At 41.5% G+C, this 27,876-nt stretch overlaps 1 protein-coding gene across 1 annotated transcript; it reads left to right on the forward strand.

Annotated features, from left to right (window-relative positions):
- Positions 1-8,840: 8,840 nt before the first annotated feature.
- LOC138966454 (uncharacterized) lies at positions 8,841-27,254 on the forward strand. Its single transcript, XM_070338703.1, has 7 exons — positions 8,841-8,942; positions 13,788-13,846; positions 21,165-21,289; positions 22,772-22,955; positions 23,839-23,979; positions 25,091-25,220; positions 27,021-27,254. The coding sequence occupies exons 2-7, from the start codon at positions 13,817-13,819 to the stop codon at positions 27,164-27,166; spliced, it is 756 nt and encodes a 251-aa protein (XP_070194804.1). The 5' UTR covers positions 8,841-8,942; positions 13,788-13,816; the 3' UTR covers positions 27,167-27,254.
- The last annotated feature ends 622 nt before the right edge of the window (positions 27,255-27,876 follow it).

A 27,876-nucleotide genomic window follows, 5' to 3' on the forward strand; every position in this document is an offset into this window, starting at 1 on the left:
TGGTGGATTAAGATTCTACAAGGACTTATAGAGAAACATATTCATGGTCAAAGGGAAATAACCTTCTCAGTTGGTGGCAGTGAGAATGGGTGCAGTGAGAATGGTTATTTCCCTTTGACCAACGGGGGTGTTTTTCCTACCTCGAAGGAATTTCTTGTTTTTTAAGTTTTGAGAAAAACGCTAAAACAAAGTTTCTGAACAATCTGCCCATCTCATGTTCGGTATAAGTTTCAAACTGCCTATCTCCAGCGGTTGACAGAGGGTTACCCGTGAGATAAAGAGCTGACAGCAACATTTTCATTCAGCACAACTGCATAACAACCCCGAAAAAGCTTTTGCATACCTTCACATTCTCCAAACAAGTCTTTATGTATCAAAACGGAAAAGTGCCTAACTCAAAAACGAGAACGGCAGTTTTGCTCACGTAACCGTGGCAATGGTTTCCGATGGTCTGAGCGTTTATACTCTCTATATCTAACACATGATAGGTACCCTTCCAGTAGCTTCCCCTGTAGTCTCACTGCAGAATTAAATGCCTAACACTGAGTTAGGTATTTTTTCTTATGAGCGTGACGATATGTAAATGTCTCCACGAGCTACTCTTTCACACGAATGAACATAAAAGTATCCTGGGTTACTCTTCGCACGAGTTTACGATATGTCTGAATGAGTTCCTCTTTCACACGAGTTTACACAGTTATCCAAGAGTAACTCTTTGCCTGAGTTCTCATCTATCTTCACGAGTTCATTTTTCACAAGATGTTTACTAGTCTGTTATTCGCGAAAGCTCTTTTAGAGAGCTTTGAAGTTCCTTAATGCCCTTTCGGAGGTACAAGAGGGAGGATCTATGGTGTCCTTTTGAACTTGCATAGGATTTGCATTGCACTGTATAGTGCTTTGGAGATGCTTAGTGCCCCTTTCGGAGGTACAAGAAGCAGGATCTATGGTGTCCTTTTGAACTTGCATAGGATTTGCATTGCACTGTATAGTGCTTTGGAGATGCTTAGTGCCCCTTTCGGAGGTACAAGAAGCAGGATCTATGGTGTCCTTTTGAACTTGCATAGGATTTGCATTGCACTGTATAGTGCTTTGGAGATGCTTAGTGCCCCTTTCGGAGGTACAAGAAGCAGGATCTATGGTGTCCTTTTGAACTTGCATAGGATTTGCATTGCACTGTATAGTGCTTTGGAGATGCTTAGTGCCCCTTTCGGAGGTACAAGAAGCAGGATCTATGGTGTCCTTTTGAACTTGCATAGGATTTGCATTGCACTGTATAGTGCTTTGGAGATGCTTAGTGCCCCTTTCGGAGGTACAAGAAGCAGGATCTATGGTGTCCTTTTGAACTTGCATAGGATTTGCATTGCACTGTATAGTGCTTTGGAGATGCTTAGTGCCCCTTTCGGAGGTACAAGAAGCAGGATCTATGGTGTCCTTTTGAACTTGCATAGGATTTGCATTGCACTGTATAGTGCTTTGGAGATGCTTAGTGCCCCTTTCGGAGGTACAAGAAGCAGGATCTATGGTGTCCTTTTGAACTTGCATAGGATTTGCATTGCACTGTATAGTGCTTTGGAGATGCTTAGTGCCCCTTTCGGAGGTACAAGAAGCAGGATCTATGGTGTCCTTTTGAACTTGCATAGGATTTGCATTGCACTGTATAGTGCTTTGGAGATGCTTAGTGCCCCTTTCGGAGGTACAAGAAGCAGGATCTATGGTGTCCTTTTGAACTTGCATAGGATTTGCATTGCACTGTATAGTGCTTTGGAGATGCTTAGTGCCCCTTTCGGAGGTACAAGAAGCAGGATCTATGGTGTCCTTTTGAACTTGCATAGGATTTGCATTGCACTGTATAGTGCTTTGGAGATGCTTAGTGCCCCTTTCGGAGGTACAAGAAGCAGGATCCATGGTGTCCTTTTGAAAGTGTACATAATCCTCGGTGACCTTTGAAGGACGCGGACAATCCTCGGTGACCTTTGAAGGACTCTGACAATCCTCGGTGACCTTTGAAGGACGCTGACAATCCTCGGTTATCTTTGAAGGACGCTGACAATCCTCGGTGACCTTTGAAGGACTCTGACAATCCTCGGTGACCTTTGAAGGACGCTGACAATCCTCGGTTATCTTTGAAGGACGCTGACAATCCTCGGTGACCTTTGAAGGACTCTGACAATCCTCGGTGACCTTTGAAGGACGCTGACAATCCTCGGTGACATTTGAAGGACGCTGACAATCCTCGGTGACCTTTGAAGGACGCTGACAATCCTCGGTGTCCTTTGAAGGCGTTACAAGATCTAGATGACCGGCGCCCTTTTGAGTGTGTTGAGTGTCTGTGATGTCCGTGTTTGGAGTTTGAACACGCTCCTCTCCGCTTGCTGGTGATGACGTCTGACTGAGTTCTATCTGTGTCTTTGCCGTGACGAGTAACGGTTGGCTGAGTAACAGGATGTCAGTTTTCCATAACGTCAGCGCTGTCTTCATCTTCTGATGCATCAGCACCTGACACAGAATCGAGCATTTTTGTTACTCATGCAAATTGTAAATTTCATTGTATGTGGCAATATAACTGTAAACAACATAGTTCCCCCCCCCCTCCCCCCCCTATTATTGATAATATACAAACATTAACAACACTATACAGAGAGAGGGAAAAAAGAACGATCAGTGAAAGACAGGCAATACATAGAACAAAACAGACGCGGAGCAAACACGCTTTGTGCACACAGTTTTGGATACACTGACAGAGTAACAAACACACACACACACACACACACACACACACACACACACACACACACATACTCACACACGCGCGCGCGCGCACGCACGCACGCTCATACGCTTACACACACACACACACACACACACGCGCGCGCGCACACGCCGCACACACACACGCACACATGTGTACACGCGCGCGCACACACACTGACACACAGTGAGAACACACACACACACTTCACACACACACTCACACACACAGGGAACACACACGCACACACACACACACACACACACGCACGCACGCTCGCTCGCACGCACGCTCAAACGCTCGCACACACACACACACACACACACACACGCTGGGGAAGATGGAGGTCTGGAAAAAGGGAGGTAATCAGAGGGATTTGTTCACGAGTGGACGGAGTTTTCTCCCTTCCCTGTCTCGCGGTACCAGAGGATCTGACGGGGCAAATCGAGAGTCTCCGGGTTTTGAAAACACGTATGCAGAAGAGAGAAAAAAAAACCATTTGCTAGCGCGATTCTGTTGTCGTGAAACTATCCCTAGGGATAGCAGACTTTCGTAGGAAAAATCCCCGAGTAAGAAATACCGAATAACAAATAATTATCAGAACATATATAATCCAAGCGAGCTGTTACTTATACCTGGCGATGTCCTTCCAGTTGCAACTTTCGTCTTTCACAGAGGTAGATTCGTACACTCTGAGACTCGTCATGGTGTCCGTCCTGTTGCGATCTGATACAACAGTTATAACATGGTACATTGTAACAAGGAAATATAGACCTTTCTTTTGTTTTTAGCTTATTAACACCTCATGTCCAAAAAAGTCACCAGAACTGGGCACGAAAATAGTTAATTACGAGTATTTTAAAACCTCGTCATTTATGACCTATTAACCTAATGAAGTCATCTCTCAGACATATACCAGTTAAATGGTTGGCCTTTCAAATGATATATTATTTTTTATGATCAATGGCCTGAGACTTGTATAATCGCGGTTTGATCATTTTGTTTGGATCATGCCTCGTAGCAAAGCACTGACATAGACCTCAGCGGAATGCATTGATACCGGCGACGAAAGGACACCCTTGTGACCAGCCAAAGTGTCTCTGAATAGCAGGTGGCCTGTCATGACAGATGATTTTGGGGTCTTGCAAAGAGACAATAGAAGGTGTCCTTTCTTTTGGGGGTGTCGTCACACTCATCACAGAGCGGGGGTCTAGAGGGGGGAGGGGGGGGGGGCACACAGACAAAAAGACAGGCATGGACACAAACGCAAACACACGCACACAGAGTAAAAAGGGGAGAGACGGGAGAGAGAGAGAGGGGCACAGAGAGATAGAGATAGATGTAAGCACAGCCTGGAGAGAGACAGAGAGAGAGACAGAGAGAGAGACAGAGAGAGAGAGAGAGAGAGAGAGAGAGAGAGGGGGGGAGAGAGGGAGAGAGAGAGAGGGAGAGAGAGAGGGGGAGATATAGCGATATAGAGAGAGATAGACAGACAGACTCACATACAAACAAACAGCCAGACACACGAACACAGAGAGGACAGACATCGGGTTCGCTGAACAACCTGAACTTGGCACGCCGAAGGATCCTGACGAGGAGCAAGGAGAGAATGCCCAGCAACGCGTAGACAGATATAGTGACCACGATGAACTTCATGGCTCCCCACGCGTCGTACTCTTCTTGGTCCATCTGCACCAGCCTCGTCCCGTTGCCGTCCACAGTGCTGTTAGTGCTGGTGTACATGGTTGCGTAGTCCTGGTCGTTCTGCACAAGCCTCGTCCCTTCGCTGGTCTAGGCTTTGTACTCTTGGTCCATCTGCACCAGCCTCGCCCCGTTGCTGTCCACAGTGCTGTTAGTGCTTGTGTACATGGTTGCGTAGTCCTGGTCTTTCTGCACAAGCCGTTTCCTTTCGCTGTCTATGCGTTGGTTGTAGACATGGCTCTTTATAAGGTTCGTAGTCTTATGCCATCTACATCAGCCTCGTGCCGACGTTTGGGTTCAGAGTGCTGTTAGTGCTTGTGTAGATGGTTGCGTCATCCTGGTCGTTCTGCACAAGCCTCGTCTCTTCACTGATGTTCGCTGCTGTGGACATGGCTCTCTAGGCCTCGTATTCTTATGTCATCTGCACTAGCCTTGTGTTCAGAGTGCTGTTTGTGATTGTGTACATGGTTGCGTATAGTTCTGGTCGTTCTGCCCAAGCCTTGTCCCTTCGCTGTTGTTGGTTCTTTACATGGTTCCCCAGGCCTCGTATTTTTATGCCATCCACATCAGCCTCGAAGTGCCGTTGGTGTTCAGAGTGCTGTAAGTGCTTGTGTACATGGTTGCGTCGTCCTGTTCGTTCTACGTAAGCCTCGTCAATTTGCTGTTGTTGGTTGTTGTTCGTATTTCTATACCATCTACAGGCATTTCAAACCTCAAAATGACACACATTTGCTGTTCAGACTTCTGTTAGTGCTCATGTACATGCATGGCTTCGTTCTGAGTTCTGACAATGCTTGTGGTCATGGATTTTTAAAGATCATGCAGCTTCGTCCGACAGTTGTCTTTTGAAGAAGGTATTTTCTGGGCATCTTGAAGAGTGTGGAGATGACTCTGTGGGCTCTGTATTTATAACTGCATCATACTCGTCACGTTGTCTTCAAAGTGCTGCCGCTATTGCTTACGGCGTACATGGCTTCGTAATCCTGGGCCGTCTGTTCCGGTATGGTTGGTTGGTTGGTTGGTTGGTTGGTTGGTTGGTTACTTTTGTATCGTCTCTTCAGGTGATATGGCTATTTGAGATCGATGCAACTTTGTTTCTTTCCTCCTGTTTCGGTCTTGTCCCGTTGCTGTTCAGAACGCAGTATATGGTCCTGTTGTGGACATTGCTCCTCAAGCACGCATCATACCTCTTGGAACGTCAGCACCAGCCTCGCCCCTCTACCCTTCACTGTGTTGTTGTAAATGCCATTATTGTGTCTATGGCGTCGTATCCCTGGTCAACCTGTTTCAGTCATGTCCCGATTTTATTCGAAGTACTGCTGCTGTCTGTGGTCGGGGCTTTCCAGGCTTCAAAAACTTACTTAGGCCGTGCGGAGAGTCCAAGATAAAAAGCCAGGGAGACTTGCTGTAGTGAATTTTCACCGACGTTTTAAGTTTGTCAACCTATTTACACATCGTGTTCATCCAATTATTTTTCTTTCCAGTCAGTGAGTTTCTTTGACAGAACTTAAAACACAGTTGACATGTCCAATAAAACACGCTTCTGGCAGTACCTGGATTCTCTTTTTCTAGTCGTCACAGCGGGTATACACCATATATACATTTCCGACAGGCTGTTAGACAGTTCCAGTTGACTGGTGTTCTCAGGTATCGTTAAAAACAGTTAAGCCGTACTAGTATTTCCTCCCTGTCACTCTCCACCCCCACCCCCACCCCTCCCCCTACCAAGCAATATGGTTTGCTCGTTTGCTTCTGTTTGGTCGTGTACAATGACAATTCTTCCTGTGATTACACGCTACTGGGCGTATCCAGTCACTGCCTTTTATGTGCCCTCCCATCACCCCCCCCCCCCCTACCCCACCACCCCCCCGGCCCCTTTCCTTAGACTGTTGAGCACCTCGTCTTGTTTTTCTTAGGGATTTTTCACGGTCGGCTGAATGAATAGAGAACTTACAGCTTCTCTGACCGTAGTAGGTCAGTTTGTAAACCGGTATCTGTCCGTTTGAGGTTGAAAGATAATGTCCTTCTCGTCAGTGTGAACCGTTTAAATTTGTTCATCATTATCGGCCCGAGCCGTGTAAGCTTTTATATAGGATTACCAGTGGATGATCTACTGTAACTTGATGATCTCCTTGTGATAGGATATACAAGAGGATCCTAACACTTACTTGGACACATAGCCACACATCAGAAACCAGCACGGTTGGCCTAGTGGTAAGGCGTCCGCCCCGCCCGTGATCGGCCGGGTCATACCTAAGACTTTAAAATTGGCAATCTAGTGGCTGCTCCGCCTGGCGTCTGGCATTATGGGGTTAGTGCTAGGACTCGACTGGTTGGTCCGGTGTCAGAATAATGTGACTGGGTGAAGCCTGTGCTGCGACTTCTTTCTTGTGTGTGGCGCACGTTAAATGTCAAAGCAGCACCGCCCTGATATGGCCCTTCGTGGTCGGCTGGGCGTTAAGCAAACAAACAAACAAACAAACAAACACATCAGAAGCTTGGCTGCTTTCTGTGCAGAGCGGAACCTTTTACAGTGGAACCTGCCCTCCGACCCGGTGTAACACGAGAAAATTACTTCCACTGACGAGATTTTTACTCCGGAGTAAAAATTTCGTACGAAAATGTTACTCCTTTTACGAAAAAAACACTCCCCCATTACACGAGAAAATTACTCCCCACGACAGGTGAGTTCCGAGTAAACATTTTGTACAAAAATGTTACTCCCCTGACGAATAAATAACGAATAAATCAATTCACCCTAACACGAGCAATTTAACTTCCCATGCCAGTTTACTCCCTTGTCCCCTGTTAGTCTTGGTGGTGGAAGGGGTGGAGAGAGGGTAGGCGCGACATTCGTTTGCGCGAGATCACATATTGGCATTATCCCTTCGCCCACATCCCATTTTCGCGTACAAGATTTTTTACTGGAAGTAAAAAAAAAATGGCGAGTAAAAATTTCGTGGAGGGAGTAATTTTTTCGTGCCTTGTGGAGTTCTTTTCTCGTACGAAAGGTGTACTCGGAGTAAGAATTTGGTACACAAATTTTTACTCCGGAGTAAAATTTTCGTGGAGTAAAAATTTCGTGCTACACCTACGCCTCTCGAATGCGACCACCTGCCCATGACGGCCACTCCCCTGGATCCCAGACGAGTTTTGCTTCTACATACACCTGTCATAGCGACCACCTGTCTATAACGACCACTTTTGCTTGGTCGGTCCCTCCGTTGGTCGTCACAGACAGGTTCGACTATATTGATCAATCAATTGACAATTTCTATAATTGACGCCTCGGCCGGTAAATGCCCTAAATGGGTATCCCGTGAGAGCGTAAAGCAATTCGCCGTGTCATTCCTCAAAATTGTTTCTGAAAAAAGACTTTAAAAATAAAATTAAAAGTCATCTTAATTGTTGTTTTCTGTTTGGTATGTGTGTAAATGGGATGATGCTCTAATTAAATTACGAATCGTATGTAAATGCCTGTAGGCCTACTTGATGGTCCCTGGCCGGTCATATAATATACTACGGGCTTGTTCCCCGGCTTTGTGTTCGGCTTCCTGTGCCATTTGTCTGTTCAGGCTTGTTTGCTTTTCTGAATAGCCTACAACTGAGTTGTGTGTGTGTGTGTGTGTGTGAGTGTGCCGGTGTGTCAGTGCCGGTGTGGCAGTGTTGGACTGAGTCACGGCACGGTATGTTTGTCACAGTGTAGTGTGTGTGTGCCACACTACATGTGTGTGCGTGTCACTGTCACTGCGGAGTCAGTGTCACTCAGTGTGTGTGTGTGTGTGTGTGTCGGTGTGTGAATCAGTTCCATGCAGTCAGTTGAGTGTGTGTCAGAGTGTGTGTGTGCGTCAGTGTGTGTGTGTGTGTGTGTGTGTGTCACGTTGTACGTGTGTGTGTGTCAGTGTGTGTTAGTGTGTGTCAGTGTCACGGTGTGTCAGTCAGTGTACACTAGTGTATGTGTCACAGTGTGCCGGGGCCCGTGTGCCGGTGTGTGTGTGTCACAGTGTGTGTGTGTGTGAGCGAGAGAAACTGAGAGTCAGTTAGCCCGTGTGTTTATGTGTGTGTGTCCGTGAGTGTGTGTGTGTGTGGGGGGGGGGGGGGGGGGGGTCACGGTGTGTCAGTGTGTGTCGAGTCAGTGCACGGTCTTCTTCTTCTTCTTCTTCTTCTTCTTCTTCGTATTGAGGGAATTCCTATACAGGGCAATTACTAATCCTCACTGGTTAGTGCGACTAAGGTGTGTGTGTGTGTGCGTGTGTGAATACGAGCATGTAGGCTACCTGTTCGCAGTGTGTGCCGCTTGCGGCTTGTTCGCATTCTCGTTCTCCCTGGCGAATCGTGGTCAGGGGAGCCTACTTCTTTAGCTTACCTCATTTTAAGTAACAGTTATCTCCCCTTTGCAGCGCTCGAGAAAGCGAAAATGCAGCTTGCTGATGGCGAATTTGGGATGTCAAAGAGTGCTTCTAGGTGAAGCCTAGCCTTCAATGCTGTCTGGGTTTGTTTTTCCTATGCTCGTTTAGTAAAAGCTTAAACATGAACGACTGAAAAAACCGACAGACTGGATCGGGAGGTACTGTTCATCATGCACCCACACTCTTCCGCTGCAAGCTCTTCCTGTTCCCTGTTCTATTTTCATGATTTTGTGCTTCAGATCAGACTATTATATTTAGCGATTTGGCTAGTACTAGATTAAACATGGATTTTAAAAGAAGAAGTCGTGAATTTTAAGAGAAATCAATTTTTGCGAAGAATACTCATATATATTCAGTTTGTTTTTGTTTTTGCATTTTTGTTTTTTCTCAAGTTTCTCTCTTGTGCCGTTTTACATCTTCCCACTTATCTCCTTACATTTCTCTATCTCTCACTCTTCTCGTCGGCATTCACCTTGCTTTTTAACCGCAAGTAATGGTCTAAGTGAAGACCCTGAGAGCTAGCCAAGTACTGAAGTAGGTATACGGAAGAAGGATACTGATTATAGAAGATAAGATGGATTAACAGAAGATTATAATTATATGTGAAGAAGACGTACTACAACAGCTGTTGTCTAATTCAAGTTTCTTGTTAAGTCAGTAATATGAAAATAAACTACACAGGAACATTAGAATTAATAAATAAAACCAAGCACACGTACAGCTCAGACACAGTGACACACTCACACACAGTGACACACTCACACACAGTGACACACTCACACACAGTGACACACTCACACACAGTGACACTCACACACAGTGACACACTCACACACAGTGACACACTCACACACAGTGACACACTCACACACATCATGCAAACACAAATTAAGGCCCATACATTTACTCGTTGCATGCATATTCTTTGTATCTATAGGAACACTGAAAACATCAAACATATATGGTTTAGGTGTTATTAAGATGTGTTTAACATTGCATGTTTGTGGTAAATAATACATGTATAGTCATGCACTGATAAATCTGTCTTAGCTTTCATTCCCTGTGCTAGTATCAAGCGTTCTATGGACCTTGTGTAGAGTAGTTTAATCAGTTATTACTGTAGCTATTATAGTCACGTCAAGAAGGATGTATGGGACCTCAGAACCTTTTTAACACGCCCCATTTAAAGTATACATTTATAATTGTATTAAATAGTATTACATCCATTTAACTAATGGTTTTCTGAGACTACATGTATGTATTTCTCTAGTTTATGTGAGTATAACAGTATTGTTTGGTCTTTTTATTTCTCTTTATTTTAACAAAAAAGTTTTTGTTTAGATTTTTTTTAATTCAAGAACATCAGTTTCCAAGTTATATATTATATATGCACAATCTGATAACCTAGCTTGGCAGGGATATAGTTCAGTTCTGTTAACACTCTGGCTTTAAAACCAGCATTGTAATACCCTGAGTGTCAACTTTGTGGAGATCGACTCTCCTGTGTCCAAACACATGCATGCTTTCCTATGGTAAAGAGCCAAAGTTCACAGAAAAGGCTTGGGAAACTTAAACACTCGGATGTTGGACAAAAACAAACAGTGGTAGTTTAATTTGTATTCCATGGCAGCCGGGTTCCCCCATGCAGGAAAGAGTAACCCACATTTTTATTTAAGATTACTTTGATTTACCTATGATGAAAACTGCACACACATACTGACATAGGCTCAGAACACCACAACAGCATTAGCTAATGCACATTGCAAGAACTTTGGCCTCTCTTGCTCTGCTAGGTCACCATATGATCAGTTATCTTTATACAACACATATGATTCTCTCTAGAACTCGGGACTCTTTTGCTCTACTAGCTAATATTGTCACATATGATCATAGTTATCTTCAGTATACATTACATTTAGGATTCTCTCTGCATAGACAATGTAATATGAGACACTATAACACTGATTACTACATGTATTTTATGACTGGTAGTAGTGTATGTGCTTTATAAACGAGTGTATGTGCAACAAATGTGGCTTATTTGGTCTGACCTATTGTGCAGCAGTAAGCGATGGTTATATAATCTATCACCACAGTCAGTTCAGATAAATAATTTAAGTTCTTCTCTTTGAAGCGGATCTGTTTGTAGTTTTTGTTTTGGTGAACAGGTAAGGTGACAGTTTTGTGTGTGTTTACTTTCTGTCACCTATCATCAACACTGATTGTTGGTTGTTGTGCTTTTTAACGCTGCTGTCAGTTTTTCTCCCTCAGTTTTTCTCCCTCCCCCTGCTCCTCTTCTTCCTTCTCCTCCAGCTTCTCCTTCTTCCATGTACACGTACTTCTCCTCCTGTTGCAGGTCTGATTCTTACATAAAACACGAAGGTCTAAAAGCTTGCACAATTTTAGTTTTGTGTAAGACAATTTGTTTGTTTGTTGTGTAATCCACGTAACATTGACAGGCAGTACATTTGTATTGCATTGTATTTAATTGTACAGTGTAACCCCCCTTTTAAGACCTTCAGAAATCTGAGAAAATCAGGTCTTAAAAAGGAGGGTCAGTCTTAAAATGGGGGTAATTTTACAGAGGTCCCTTCGTGTACACTACATTGGGGTATGCACGTTAAAGATCCCACGATTGACAAAAGGGTCTTTCCTGGCAAAATTGTATAGGCGTAGATAAAAATGTCCACCAAAATACCCGTGTGACCTGGAATAATAGGCCGGCCGTGAAAGGTGGATGCAGCGCCTGTAGGCTGTTGATCTACTGGCCGATGTGAATGCGTGATATATTGTGTAAAAAATTCCATCTCACACGGCATTAATAGGTAACATGCGCCTTGAGTGACCTTGTGTGGTGAGATACGTGCGCGATATAAATCCTCGTAAATAAATAAAAAATAAAAATAAAGTAGATGTGTACTGCCGGGCAGTACATACCCCAAGCGAAGTCGTCCATCTGTGTGTACATGATTCTCTCTCTCTCTCTCTCTCTCTCTCTCTCTCTCTCTCTCTCTCTCTCTCTCTCTCTCTCTCTGTCTTAAAATGTGTCATCGATGACGTGTTTTCATACTTGCTAATGCGGCAGGCTAATCATGACGTCAAATTGAAACTTCTTGAAGTCTCTCAGAAAGGGACATGAAAACCATGTGGGGGTTACTGGTTTGGGCTGAAAAAAAACCCAACTCCACCTAAAATTCAAGCGCCTATGGGGCTGAATTATGCAGCATAAATTGTGAAACATCAGGATATCTCACACTTTCAATTCTGCCATCATGTCAAATCTGACAACAAACCTACCCACAAAATGTCATAAATATCGGTGTAGAATTGAGACTTAACGGTTTTTAACTGCCAAAAATAAGTTTTTTTGACTGGAATAGTTTGTCTTGAAATTCAGTTTGGGACAACGGACCCACCCACTAAATTTCATAAAGATAGGTGAAAATTTAAATGTAACGGTTTTTAACTGCCAAAATTATGTTTTTCTTCTGCAAAAGTATGGAGTGAAAATCAGTTGGGGACAACGAACCTACCCACAAAATTTCATAAATATCGATGAAGAATTGAGATTTAACGGTTTTTAACTGCCAAAAATAAGGTTTTTTGTCTGGAAAAGTATGTCTTAAAATTCAGTTTGGGACAACGGACCCACCCACTAAATTTCATAAAGATAGGTGAAGAATTGAAATTTAACGTTTTTTAACTGCCAAAATTATGTCTTTCTTCTGGAAAAGTATAGAGTGAAAATCAGTTGGGGACAACGAACCTACCCACAAAATTTCATAAATATCGGTGAAGAATTGAAATTTAACGGTTTTTAACTGCCAAAATTATGTTTTTCTTCTGGAAAAGTATGGAGTGAAAATAAGTTGGGGACAACAAACCTACCTTTAAAATTTCATAAGAATCAGTGAAGAAATAGGATTTAACGATTTTTTAACGGCCTTTAAATCATTGGTGATGTCATCATAACCCAGTCGTTGTAGTTGTCGTCGTAGTTGTTGGTGTTGTTGTTGTCATGTTCGTTGTCGTGATTGTTGTTGTTCTCGTGTTGTTGTTTTTGTTGTTGTTGTTGTTGTTGTTGTTGTTGTTGTTGTTGTCGTCGTCGTCGTCGATGTCATTTGTTGTTGTTGTTGTTATCGTCGTCGTCGTCGTCATCATTGATAGTCTTTGTTCTCGTCACCAAGACTTGCTAAGAACAAGCTTGGAACAGCAAGAGTTCCAAGAACAAGATTAGAACAACTCATTACATCATTACCAGTACGTCATTTGTATTTAGAACACACTTTAGAAAAAAACTCTTCAGCTACAAACCAGTCACCCTCACATGTCGGAGGTGTTTGTCTAAACCACTTACTGAAATGTTTTGAGGTTTAATGACCATACACATGTTGAACCGGTGAGTGTCTTCCGCTGCTTAATTCGCAAATAACTATTTTATTAAAGTCCGCTTGAAACGCTCAAAGATGAAATTCCATGTTAAAAAGTGACAAAAGTTTCACATTTTCCCGTTGTAACAGCTTCCGATGATATTATATGAAAATTCTGATCCTCTGAGAGGATTCCCCGAAACAAAATCAGTTTGTACGCCTAATTTTAATAGAATTGTCCAAACAGTGTCGCTAATATTGTGCTAAAAGATGAATTCTAGAACAATGTTCACAGACAGACACCACTTGGCAAAAAAATTTTCAGTGCTGGGAGATGAAAAAAAAAACTACCTCGCAACGCGCGGGCTTCGCCCGCGCTCCGCTTGGATAAAAATAAATAAATGAAAATGTAATGAACAGCAAGTCTGAGAAAACAAGGTGACTTAAAAAGGAGGGAGCATGTCTTAAATTGGGTGGTCTTAACAGGGGGTTCCACTGTATTGAATTGTATTGCATTGTAATTTATTTGTATTGTATTGTATTGTATTGTTCCTTCAGGTGATGCTGGCAGGTGAGGGGAGCAAAAGATGACGGAATCAGAGGTGGACGACATAGAGGTCAGTGTTACACATCCAAATGTGTAAAGGTACAGTGAAACCTGTATAACCGATGCCGAAGGGACGAACCAAAAGTGGTCTTTATAGACAGGTGGTTGTAGTTTAAAGGTGAATTACAAAGAACATTTGTTTTCATTGCGATGCATTTGGTGTATGCAGAATAATGTGTCTTTTTACATTTAGTCAAGTTTTGACTAAATGTTTTAACGTAGAGGGGGAATCGAGACGAGGGTCGTGGTGTATGTGTATGTGTGTGTGTGTGTGTGTGTGTGTGTGTGTGTGTCTGTCTGTCTGTCTGTCTGTCTGTCTGTGCGTGTGTGTGTGTAGAGCGATTCAGACTAAACTACTGGACCGATCTTTATGAAATTTGACATGAGAGTTCCTGGGAATGATATCCCCGGACTTTTTTTTCATTTTTTCGATAAATGTCTTTGATGACGTCATATCCGGCTTTTTGTAAAAGTTGAGGCGGCACTGTCACGTCACCCTCATTTTTCAATCAAATTGATTGAAATTTTGGCCAAGCAATCTTCGACGAAGGCCGGACTTCGGTATTGCATTTCAGCTTGGTGGCTTAAAAATTAATTAATGACTTTGGTCATTAAAAATCTGAAAATTGTATAAAAAAAATTTGTTTTATAAAACGATCCAAATTTATGTTCATCTTATTCTTCATCATTTCCTGATTCCAAAAACATATAAATATGTTATACATGTACATGTACATGTATTTGGATTAAAAACAAGCTCTGAAAATTAAAAATATAAAAATTATGATCAAAATTAAATTTTCGAAATCAATTTAAAAACACTTTCATCTTATTCCTTGTCGGTTCCTTTTTTTTTTTTTTTTTTTTTTTTTTTTTTTTTTTTTTTCTTTTCTTTTTCTCTTATTTCTTTTTCTTTTTACTTTTTAATTCAACAACAATTTAACTAATGTTTGCGTGTATGTGCATATGTGTGTGTGTGTGTGTGCGTGTGTGTGTGTGTGTGTGTGTGTTGTTGTTGTTGTTGTTCCCATAATTCTGTTATATAATACATTTTCAGCGGGACAATACATAACAAGTTAATTAATCCAATTACAGTACTAGTTTTCAGCACAGCATCATACAGCGCATATATAAATAACTTTACATTAACAGCACAATACTACTAGTTATCTATATTCTTATACACAGTTCAATTTTACTAGAGATTTCGAAGTCGAGCTTGGTTCTGAAATAAGATCTTCATGTTAGTTTTTGGATTTCCGTACTTAAACTGGCTTACGCACATTTTCGATATCAATATAAGGTGATTAATTATGAAGGTTTTCTCTCTGGGGATATCACGTGTGAAATACCCAAAAAGAGCCTCTTCGCAGCTTAACTTTATATTTTTGCCTGTATATTTAAATATGTACCCTTGACATTCCTGCCATATGGGTTGCACTGCTCTACACTGCCAAAAAAAGTGCTCGATGAAGTCGGTTTCGTTACAATACTGACAGAGATTTGTTTGACGAATTCCCATCTTATGTAGCAAAATATTGGTGGGATATATATTGTGTAAAATTTTCCAATGCAATAGACGAAGACGGGTTTCTGTCGAGCATTCGTTAGCTAATTTCCAGTGTTTATCTTCTAATGTAATATTTAATTTGTTCGACCAAAATCCAGCTGAGCTTGGCTCCTTTATCTCATAATTTAACATCTTTAGGCGGATTTGGCGTGGAGATAATTGTATAAATGGCATATGATCAAAACGGGCCTGACCCGTATCACGCAATAATAGAGCTTTAATGGCAGTCTGTATTGCATTATATTCAAATAGGCGAGACTGTTTATATCCAGTTCGTTCACATATTTCCTCAAAAGAGTACATGTCGTTATCGTTAAAAACATCTTTAACATCGCATATTTTAGCCTTTATCCAGTCATTCATGTATAGTGTTTGCTTCCTGTACCTTATATTTGTATTATTCCATAAGGTTTGATTGCGTACACTTATCTGCTGTTCATTACTGCTTATTTCTTTGATCTTGTGTTTATTGTTTAGCCAGGTGATAAAAGCTTGTTTCCAGAAATATTGCTTTATGGCACCTAGTCCTTTAAAATGTTCTGCACTCACATTTGAGCGCAGACAGCATAAGCGTTCGCCCAGATTTAAAAATGATGCTAATGGAATCTGTTGCCACTTTGCGTTACTTCCGTCCAGCAGCCTCATAATCCATGAAATTAGAAATGATGTTTGTACATCTTTGACATTAATCATTTTCAGACCTCCAAGATTTGTCTCTTGGCACATTACTTTTCTATTAACTTTTTCATAAGCTCTTTTGTTTGAATATTTTTTCTTCCAGATAAATCGGAATAGAGATGAATTTAGCTTATTGAGGAAGTTTTCTGTGGCACATAGAGATTGCAGTGCGTAAGTAAACTGTGACAACATTAATGTTTTGACTATACAAATTTTCCCCATTATACTTAGGTTTCTTTTCGACCATGTTGCTATTAATGAATTTACTTTATGTAGTTTAGGTTCCCAGTTTTCTTCTATGTTGGAGGCTGGGACAGAGTTGTTGAAATGAATTCCTAAGATTTTGATTTGTTTTTTCCAAATAATATTACATGGTCGGTCAGCAGAACATTTATTTATACCAAGCCACATTGCTTCTGTCTTTTGATCATTCATTGCTAACCCTGAAAATTTTGAAAACTGAGTTATAAGATGTAACACGTTTCTTAGGTCTTTCTCATCTTGTAGGAAGAAACTAATGTCGTCAGCATACATAAGTAGTTTAAGAATTTCACCATGTCTATCAGAATTCCTTGGCAGTTTAATCCCTGTAACATTTTGATCTGCACGGATTTTGATTGCTAACACTTCGAGGGCCAGAACAAAGGCTAATGGCGAAAATGGACATCCTTGTCTTATTCCAGCATCACATGGGAATGGACTCGAGATCCATCCCATGTAATTAATACTACTCTCTGTATTTTTTGTTAAAGTATCGACCCACCTAATAAAATGTTTACCAAATCCGAACTTTTGGAACGCCCAGAGCATATATTCTTTAGATATCGTGTCAAAAGCAGCTCTGTAGTCCAGCGCCATTAAAATACCTGGTTGATTACTGTTATTCATATATTCAATGACGTCATCAATCATTCTAATAACAGTACTGGAATTTCTTTTTTTTAAAAACCCAACTTGATCTTCACTTATTAAGTAATTGACGACTTGATTTAATCTGTTTGCAAGGCATTTCGCTAATAGTTTATAGTCGGCCGTGTTCGTTACAGATATAGGACGCCAGTTATTTAGGTGCTCTCGTTTCAACCCCTTTCCTTTGTGTATCAGTGTGATTGCTGCTCGCTTCTGGGATACAGATAGTTCCCCTTTTTCAAAGGCTGACCAAAAAGAGGATAATAACATTTTGTTTATATTACTCCAAAAGAACTTTATGAAATTGGTTGTTATTCCATCCAATCCTGGAGCAGAATTACTTCGCATTCCCTTAAGTGCAATAAGGAGTTCTTTTTCTGTAATTTCTTGATCAATACTGCCCTTTTGCTCCTCTGATAATTTTGGGATGTCAGTGTTTTTTAAAAATTCGTCCCCAAGAAAGTTATTAAAATTGGTGTTTTTAGTGTATCTGTTAGTAAAGAAGCGGGTTTGTTCCTTTAATATTTCAGACTGACTTGTGATAAATTCATTCTCTGTTATTTCTATTCTATCTAGTATCTTATTTTTTGCGTGAGCTTTCTCTAGGTTTAGGAAATAACGCGTGTTTTTCTCACCCTCCTCAATGAATTTTATCCTAGATCTAATTTGTGCCCCTTTAGCTTCTTGTATTGTAAATAGTTCTAGCTCCTGCTTGATGTGCTCTCGCTTAGTCACCAGTCTGGCGTTACTGGGGTCCAGAGCCAAAAGTCTGTCCGTTTCATTTAACTGCTGTTGTAAAAGGGTGTGTTTGTTTATACTGAGAGTTTTCTTTTCTCTAGAATACGATATACACATCTCTCTTATTTTTATTTTACATATATCCCATCTTATTTGTGCATCTTCATTACTTGATTCTTCTTCATATTTTTTAAGAAATATATTGATGTTGTCAACTAATGCTTTATCGTGCAGTAGGCTATCATTAAACTTCCAGTATGATGGACCACGCAACACGTGCGTTACTTTGTAGGTCAAGATGACCTGTCGGTGATCTGAATGAGCCACTGACTGTATAATACAATCGCTGGCGTGGTCGACCACTCCACTAGAGGCTAAAATGTAATCAAGTCTTCTTGCTATAAATGGGTTCTTGCGACTCCACGTAAATTCTTTGCAATCTGGGTTAAAGAGTCTCCACATATCATCCAGCTGACAGTCACTCAAAAAACGTTTAAAATTGTCTATAGCTTTCTGTGCATGATCATCACCACAAATTACATCAAGTGAATTTGACAGAACACAATTGAAATCTCCACATACAATAACGTCATCTGTTTCAATCGTTTCAATGTGGGTACTTAATTTTTTAAGAAAAGGTTCTTTCTCATTCACTATTGTTGGGGAATACACATTGATTACATTCAGTTTCTTATCATCTATCTGAATTTCTACACCTAACATTCGGTCTGTTTTAAACACACATTTTACATCATGTTGAAAGTTCTTATTCACTAAAACTAGCTGACCCATACTGTGGTTGGAGACAGTGGAATAAAACATCTTCCCTCCCCATTCTTTTTCCCATAGTTCCTTAACGTCGTCAGTAATATAAGACTCTTGTACGCATATTATATCTGTTTTTTCTTTCTTTTTGTTATTGAAAAACGTTTTTCTTTTTATCGCATTTCTCAATCCGTGTATGTTAACAGAACATATTTTGATAGTATCCATATTAATTCATATTAATCAATCAAAAGTTACATATATGGTAAAATCGGTGTGAGTACTCGTAAGTCCGTGGGGCAGGCCAGTCCGTTAACCGCAAGTAACCATGGATGAGACAAAATCAGGTCTCGGTCTCCTCAGTCACGCTCACTGCTTGGTTGTCCGTGTCGGTCGTCTCGTTCTCGGTCTCACGTGCGATCCGTGTCGCCCCACTCAGAGGAGGGGATTCCCCTCCTGTCTCAACGCGGGCGGACTTGGACGATTCCATGTCTGTCTCTGGTGAGGGAAGCTGACGCTTGTTTGGGGGACATGAGCGTGATCTGACTTGTGAAAGAAATGATTGTTTAAGTGAGTTCCTTGCGCGTCTGGTCGGGGTGGAGGGGGGTGTAGAGGGGGTAACAGGTGGGGGCATGGTGTTACTGAACAGAGGCCAGGTGGGCACAGACGTACCAGCGTTCTGTGTCCCCAGCACAGCAGCAGAATAGGGGGGAGGGGGAGGGGGAGGGGGAGGAGGGGGAGCAGACGAGGGAGGGTTGAAGGAAGAAGGGGAATGAGCCGGCGGGGGGTCCCGGGGAAGGGGACAGAGGGGGTCGCCAACCTTGTGGCCCGAGTTGTGACATGATCGACACACCACCTCTTGGGTGCAGGTGAAAGCCGCATGACCAAATGTCGGTTCCTGATTCCAAAAACATATAGATATGATATGTTTGGATTAAAAACACGCTCAGAAAGTTAAAACAAAGAGAGGTACATGAGTAAAGCGTGCTATCGAAGCACAGCGCTACCGCGCCAAACAGGCTCGTCACTTTCACTGCCTTTTGCACTAGCGGCGGACTACGTTCAGTTTCATTCTGTGAGTTCCACAGCTTGACTAAATGTAGTAATTTCGCCTTACGCGACTTGTTTATTTTTATCATTTTCATGCCACGTACTCCTTTGCGCTGACTCACGAATCAAGGGTTGTAGAACATCAGATGTCATGAAAAATAGATATATTATACGTGTGATGTATAAGAATCAGAATTAGGGGCAGTTTCATTATCATGGTCTGGCACAAATGAAAGTACCTCAAACGAAAGTGCCGAAAGACACTGCATGGCCTGTCTGTGGTTGAAACAGACAATTAGCTGACCTCAGCATTCCATGCCATGAAAGGCTCGTAAAATCAGAGCGGGGGTCTGAGTAAAAGTTGCAAGATGGCATCGCCTGAAGCATGTTTTCTGTCAATGTGTTGAGTTTAAAAAGAAAGATCATCCTATTAACAGCTATTGTGTTTTCAGCGTAGCAATAGGGCCCGATATTTAGACGAGACAAGTATAATGCCGACGAGTCGAAGACGAGTCACATTATACTTGTTCGAGTCTAAATATCGGACCCTATTGCTACGATGAAAACACAATAGCGTTTATATAGCTATTCTGACATTAAATTCTGTGTTAAAATCATGTTTTTGTCAGCAACAAGTACCAGAATGGTCCATGTCGTTGATTGCAGACGACGGTTCCCTTTCCGCATGAAGCCACGGAAATAACCGAACATTGAAAAACCCACAGACATGTATTACGGAGAAAACTCGAGATAACCGGATGCTTAGCATTACGTCAATATGTCAGGAATCATATGACGTCATGACGTATCATGCTTGCCTACGTAGATTGATGTTCGAAAGTCTGACTTCTGTTGGGAATTCGCGTGGTGAAGTCTGCGGTAAATCTGTAGATAAGAGAACAAGGATTGTCTCAGAAGAAACGACGAAATGTTTCAGACCGGTAACTTCATTTCAACATTGCACTATACAATGGACGTTCTATGTGACAGGAGAGTTTGCTGATTTTGTGTTAAACATTGGAGAGATCGTCTGCTAGAATCAGAGATAGCTAGTCGCTTCAGATTGCAGCTTCTGGAAATTTGCAAGGTTTGTTGCCTGTTAAAGAACTGGATTTTACACGTAATGTATGTCATGTACAGTAAGCAACAGCAAAAACACACACAAAGCAAATGGCATCGTCTGTCGACTAGTCACAGAAACAAACCTGGCGAGGTATGCGTGTACTTTATACACGTGGAAGAAACCGGAACCATGCGTCTTTGTTATTGCCGATATCGTTTGGATATCGGCAAAAAATGACCAACTTCCGTAGCGTTATGCTTTGATGATCGGAAAAGCGATGTGTGAGACCATCCAATCACAGCCCCCGAATTCCCCCATGTGTCCATCAGAATAGCTATATACAACGATATTTTGTGTGGGCGCATTTTTTGTATTCAAAAATATTGCTTTGTGCCATATTTTTCCCCGTCATTGCAATGAAATGCCTTACGCTCTTTTTATTTTTATTAATTTTTATTTTTTATTTTTTAAAGCTAGCGCGATCACTGAGGTAAAAACCACTATACGTTACTCTAGCTCGTTACTCAACTGGTTCTATGTTATGTTTGGCATCAGGTGCAAGTGGATCACGCTGTTGTGTGTGTCGCCTCCACAGAACAGCTTAATGCCAATGATGAGAGGGATAGTTTCCACAAGTTGGAAGCCAGGAAAAGGACTCGCCTCTTCAACTTTTTAAACGGGTAACATTACCATAAGGCCAAAAAGAAAAATATGTCTGTTTCCGGTAACATCGGCAAAAAAAATAGGGTCGGTCGGTCGGTTTTTAAAAACAATTTTTTAACCTTTTTCTTACGTTTTGTTAACGTCTTTTTACGTGTTATTTTTAATTTGTTTAAACGCTTCCTTAGTTTACTTACAATTATTTAGCACATGTTTTTGACCTAGCTATATTGAAACTAAATAAAGTATACTTGACTTCATTGTTTTTTAATTTTTTTAATTTTTTTAATTTTTTTTGGTGCGAAAAGCGAAAAAAACCTTTAGGGTCGGCGCTTAAAAATAGGGTCGGTCGGGTTACCGGAAACAGACATATTTTTCTTTTTGGCCTAATTATAATCTGTTCTGTTTAGTCGGAGATGGACCTCTGGCAGACACAGTGTGCAAGAGATTTTGTGTGTAGAATGCTGTTGCAAAGAGCATTACAGGCACACAGTTTTTGTCACGTTTTGTCTTTTTTGTCTTTTCCTTAATTTACTTCAGACAACCTCTTGATTGTGCAGTTTCTTGTACATAAATGGAGCCCCGCTTTTAAGAATCCCTCCAATTTAAGACTTCTCCCTTTTTTCAGACCTAATGTTTTTCAGAATAGATACAATTAAAACCTCAGTAAATTTGCTTTCACTGTAAGATTCCTTCTTTTCTAAGACTTGATTAAAGGATAAATCTCAGTTTTTTGTAGCTTTAAAATGGGGGTTCTGCTGTGCTGTGGGTATTACCTAGATAGAATTGGTCTTTATGTCCGTAGTTCAGCACAATATGATACAACTTTCTGCCAATATGAAGCGACCAGTGTCTTGTCACTGTGGATCGATCTGTGCATTTCACACAGGATAAGAGCATTATCTTCTACTTGGACACATGCCAACAATCAATGGTCTGGCTGCAGAAGGGGGAACTTTTCATTGAATCAATTTAGTTAGGGACAGCTGTACATGCTTAAAAAATTATCCTGTAAAATTGATTAACTCATTGTCTCCCAGGTACGAATATATCCGTACCCACTCATAATTATGGGTCTATCTGACTGGGTACGGATATATCCGCTCAGACTGTTAGCTTCAGTCGCTTCCTGTAATGTCCATCTAACGCCTGCATTCCAGCGTGTTGATACACAGTTACTAAACAGTTACTACAATTCTGAGTGACCTGCTGCAGCACAGCTGGTCTCGGCTAAAAAAAAAAAAAGGTCATCATAGGTGGGGTAGAAAGTGTTAAGCAAAAAGAAAATGTTCTTTCTGGTTTCTTTCAATGGTATTATTCGACAAATGTTCATTTCTGCTTGCTAGCTACCAGTACCAAGACCTAAACTGAGAGAAAACTGTTTTCTCCGAAATAAAAACAATCGACATCTATTTTTATTGGCAATATGAGTTCCCCCCTCTTCTCCTGTGAAAAAGGTTCATGTCACATGTTCATGTTTTGTATCTCATTTTCATCCACAGGCCGTTCAAACAGCACCAGTTTTTTCTTCACTGTGTGGACGAGCTGACAAAATACAACGCCATTGATACAGAGGTGAAGGGTCGCATCTTGCCGGTCGCACCAAATCCCACCATCATTGCGGGAAACGTCTTTTGTCTTCTACTCTGGTTCATCTGCATAGTTCTACCAGTTGTCTTCATTATAGTGAGTACATGTTTAGTAGGACCCCCCGCGGGTTAGGGGGAGTCCCATATTGGTTGGGACGAGAAAGAATTTACCCGATGCTACCCAGCATGTCGTAAGAGGTGACAAACGGTTCTGTTTCTCCTTTTACCCTTGTTAAGTGTTTCTTGTATAGAATATAGTCAATGTTTGTAAAGATTTTAGTCAAGCAGTATGTAAGAAATGTTAAGTCCTTTGTACTGGAAACTTGCATTCTCCCAGTAAGGTCATATATTGTACTACGTTGCAAGCCCCTGGAGCAATTTTTTGATTAGTGCTTTTGTGAACAAGAAACAATTAACAAGTGGGTCTATCCCATAGATCTCCCCCCTTTCCCCGTCGCGATATAACCTTGAATGGTTGAAAACGACGTTAAACACCAAATAAAGAAAGAAAGAATGTTTAGAAGGTTGTCAGTTACTGTAGAACTTGTGAAGTCCAGTTTTGTTCACTTCCAATTGGTTGGCACGATCACATTACACTAAGATCACCTAGCTCTATATTTATGTTAATTACAGGAGAGAAAGACCCGCAAGCTTACATGAAATGAGATTTTCAGCATGACTCTCCAAAATCACAGTTTCTTACCTTCATTGGGTGTGCTCCCTGATTTTCGGAGTCAATTAAGTAGAGATCTAGCGGCCAGACACTCACTTTGAAACTATTGGTTTTGTTTTGGTTTTCAAAATTAATTTGCAAGATCTAAGAGCTTGTGTTTTATTATTAATGCATGAGAATGCTCAGCAAGATCACAAAGTATTAGACATGCACGAGCAAGCCGAAAGCAGAGGTATTTTTCTATAAGTATGAGTAGTTCAGTACAATAAAAGTTTATTTTTGTCTGTGTATGTATTGTGTTTTGCAGGTGGGATATGTCGAGTATGACACGTGGCGGGTGTGCTGCAGTGCCATGCTCCTGTGTCTGCTCATCTCTGGCTATTCCATCGCCATTTTCTTCATTCTTCACAATCAGAAGATTGCCAAGCGACTGTGGTTTGTCACAAAGGTATTAACTAATTAAGGCTTGCCATGTTTGATACGGTGGAGCCCACCTTGACTAAAAGTCTGAGGAGATAATAGATGAATTCCGAAAATGACTGTCGGGTTTGTATGGGTTGTGAAAGAGTGAATGCCCTTGCTTTTACTAGGACAAACATTGGAAGGGCCAATTGGCTAGCAAGGACTGTGTCTGAAACACGTGGACAGGAGCACAAGTGAATTTATTTGTCCGAGAAAAAGGGTGTTCACTCTTTCACAACCCAAACAAACCCGACGGGAGTTATTTAGGAAAATCATATCTATTAAGTCGTCAAAGAGAGGGTTGTCTTACAGTGGAGGCAAATTTACAGATATTACCAACAAAAAATGAAAAATGTAAGGTCTGGAAAAGAGGAGGAGTCTTGAATCAGGGGTTAAAACGTATAAGAGTGGTAAGCTGTAGTTGTGAGATCGTCTCCAATAAGATGCACGACGCGACGCTTCTCAAGAGAGGACAGTCCTACTAGCTGTTGTCACTGGTATATTAACTCATCCAGAGTATCCCTCGGGATAGGACACCTCGGCTGGTGTGTATGAGAAAGTTACCAACTGGGTGAGAGCCAGCCGTGGGGTCAGTTTGGTTGAAATCACAAACATCAATTTCAATCAATCCAACCCAACATCTGGCTCCCACCTGGTTGGTAACTTTATTATGCACATGAGGCCAGCAGTCTCAGGACGGCTTTAGCTTGTTAAAAAAAGTATGCTTTCATGATGATCACTTCCCACAAAAATACATAGCAAGGATTCTGGAGGTTAGATGATTGATCCTATCACAGGATGGAATGATCAGTGGTTGCAGTCTGATTTTCAATTATTGGTTATTTAATAGTCACCGGGAGTGAGTTTGATTTTCTATTTTTGATTATTTCATGGTGCAGCTTGATAGATTAATTGAGTTAAAGGATCACAAAACCAGTTTGATCATCAAATATTGAATTTGTGACAGGATAGCTTCATGGAAGGAGAGAGTAAATTACTGAACAAGTCTAAATTTCAATGTTGAATATGTGATGGAGTGAATTGATCACTGAACGGGTTTGATTTATAGTTGTTGATAATGATTCCCTATGTGCCAGGTGAGCCTTGACCATTACTATGGGAGGGAAAACAGCATTGTGGAGGTGACACTGGACAACACAATGACCATGCAATTTCTCTCGGCCAGCCAGAAGAGCCAGGTCATCACTAGACTCGCTCGCTCTAAAGGTGAGAGTCAGTTCACTGTGTTGAAGACTTACGTTTTAGAGGTTGATCCGGGGCATGTACAGGAGTAGGCCCAGGATTTTGTTTTGTTTTGCGATAGGTTACATTAAGACCAGCTCAAATAGATGACAGCTAGTGGGTCTTTTGAGAAGTCAATAATAATTTAGCGATTGAAATGGTCACAGCCACGACCAGTGTCTATGAATGCAAATCTGTCCATTGACAAGCTAAACCATGAATCAGTCATATAATTATATTTAAACTAAGCACATAGATTGTACATGTATTATGATGTGTGTTGGTTTTGTTCACACCCATATGATCTCTTCTACTTCTTCGTTCGTGGGCTGAAACTCCCATGGTTTTTACGCGTATGATTGTTTTTATCCTGCCATTTAGGCAGCCATACTCTGCTATTGGGGGATGCATGCTTGGTATTTTTGTGTTTCTATAACCCACCAAACTCTGACATGGATTACATAGAGCTTAAACAATGACCACGAGTTGATTACTGGAAAATAAAGCACGAGTGGGTATTTGCAGCGGCTTGGTAATTCACGAGTGTGCGGAGGCACACGAGTGAATTACCAAGCGGCTGCAAATACTCACGAGGGTTTATTTTCCAGTAATCAACGAGTTGTCGTCATTGTTTAAGTTATTTACACAACGAACAACACGGGTCGAACATGCAGTCATGCAGACGACATTTTGTAGGCAATTTCATTTCAGCCTAATCACTCAGTGTCAAATGCGCGTCATTCAAATAGTCCCTATTCTTTTACTTTATTCTTAGTCTTCGACTCGTCGGCATTATACTTGTCTCGTCTAAATATCGGACCCTATTGCTACGATGAAAATACAATAGCGTTTATGGTTTCCCATAAAACCATTTATGTTCTGAATTTGCTTGTGCTAACAACCCAAGGGAGACAACCACTTCACTCAATCATACTATGAAACAAGCCAACACTGTGATTGCTGAATCAGATATAGGTCGCTTCAGATTGCAGCTTCTGGAAATTTGCAAAGTTTGTTGCCTGTTAAAGAACTGGATTTTACACGTAATGTATGTCATTAACAAAAACACACACAAAGCAAATGGCATCGTCTGTCGATCGACTAGTCACAGAAACAAACCTGGCGAGGTATGCGTGTACTTTATACACGTCAGCCATTGTTGTTACAGTTTGAGTCAACATTGTATTCTTCCACAACAGGGTCCAATCGTCTAGGTTTTAAATGATGTCATGTTCTAAAAATAAATTCTAGTATTGGTTATTTTTTAGCCCTCTTTATTCAAATTTCGAATAATCCACGTGTGATTTTTATGGTGTAAAGTAGTTCGTTCTAATTTCTCACTTGTCTAAAAATAATCAACTAGATTTAATCCACTCCTCGGTTGCATTACAGGAGTTGTATAAAGTATCTTTTCTGTGCGCACTGGGTCTTGTGCTTGTGTCTACACACAAAGGGGGATAATGCACTAGGAGGACTGCACACAAGTTGACCTTAGAGATATAAAACATCTCCACCCTTAGCCCGCCAGGCGCAGTGAGGATTTGAACCCATGAACTTCCGCTTGGGGGATGGGCGTTTTATCCACTAGCCCACTGCGCCCGTCACCCGTATGATGAAATCAGCTGTTTTGTTTCAGACAATAAAAGGAACGATGCTGATGTGCATTAAATTGTTCTGGGTCTGCCACGACCTGAGGGTTCTCTGCTCTGATTTATTTTATCTGTTTATTTATTTATTTTTTTTTTGTGGTCTGTTCATGCTCAATTTAGTTCCTTTTTGTTTCAGACAAGAAAGGAATGATGATGATATGCACCAAGTCGTTGTGGGTCAGTCGCATCCAGGATCCCCTGCTCTGCCTTCTCTTCCTCATCATCATCTCTCTCGTCGCCCTCGTCGTCGACCTCGACTTGGTCCGCAGAAATCACTTGTGATCAAGATGACATCAATGCTGGGATGTACTTGCAAGTCATTTTGGCTACAACACCCCATCCCCACCTTCCCACCCCTCATCCCCCACCCTCCCACCCCACCCCTCATCCCCCACCCCCCTTTACCTCTTTCCTCGCTAGCATTTTCATTCATCATCCTTGATGCTGCTATGATTTACAAGCATTTGTTTTGTTTGTGATCGAGGTCATTGACTTTGGTGTAAATTTCCTCCGAAAGCGGCGTATGGCTGCCTAAATGGCGGGGTAAAAACGGTCATACACGTAAAAATCCACTCGTGCAAAAACACGAGTGCATGTGGGAGTTTCAGCGCACGAACGCAGAAGAAGAAGAAGAAGGTGTAAAAGAATTTGGCTTCCTGGCCCCTCCTCACTTCTCATGTCATTCGGGACCCTGATGGGATTTGCAAGAATAATTTGTGATCAAGGTCAGTATACTGGGATGTTCTTGCAAGTGAAGTTGGCTTCCCCCTCCCTAATCCCCCCCCCCCCCCCGCATTTCATCATCATTCTTGACATCATGATTTGCAGGAATTATTTGTGATTCCCTATTGTTATTTTTGTTGTTGCCTTTTCAATATTACAGTGAACGTGCTGGGTGCTTTGTAAACCGGTAGTAACCGACATCGGACACAAAGAGAGTCACTTGGTCAATGCGGCTGGTAAAACTATGGTGTGATGAGCTGAAGCGGTAG

Source organism: Littorina saxatilis, linkage group LG5 (assembly GCF_037325665.1).
Source record: "Littorina saxatilis isolate snail1 linkage group LG5, US_GU_Lsax_2.0, whole genome shotgun sequence".
NCBI classification, from domain to species: Eukaryota; Metazoa; Mollusca; class Gastropoda; order Littorinimorpha; family Littorinidae; genus Littorina; species Littorina saxatilis.

Excerpts from the sequence above, each read along its gene's own strand:
- LOC138966454 (XM_070338703.1), top strand. The coding sequence starts at position 13,817 with ATGACGGAATCAGAGGTGGACGACATAGAG. Across the intron at positions 13,847-21,164 it reads CAGAGGTGGACGACATAGAG|GTGCAAGTGGATCACGCTGT; the intron begins GTCAGTGTTACA and ends GTTTGGCATCAG. Across the intron at positions 22,956-23,838 it reads TACCAGTTGTCTTCATTATA|GTGGGATATGTCGAGTATGA; the intron begins GTGAGTACATGT and ends TGTGTTTTGCAG.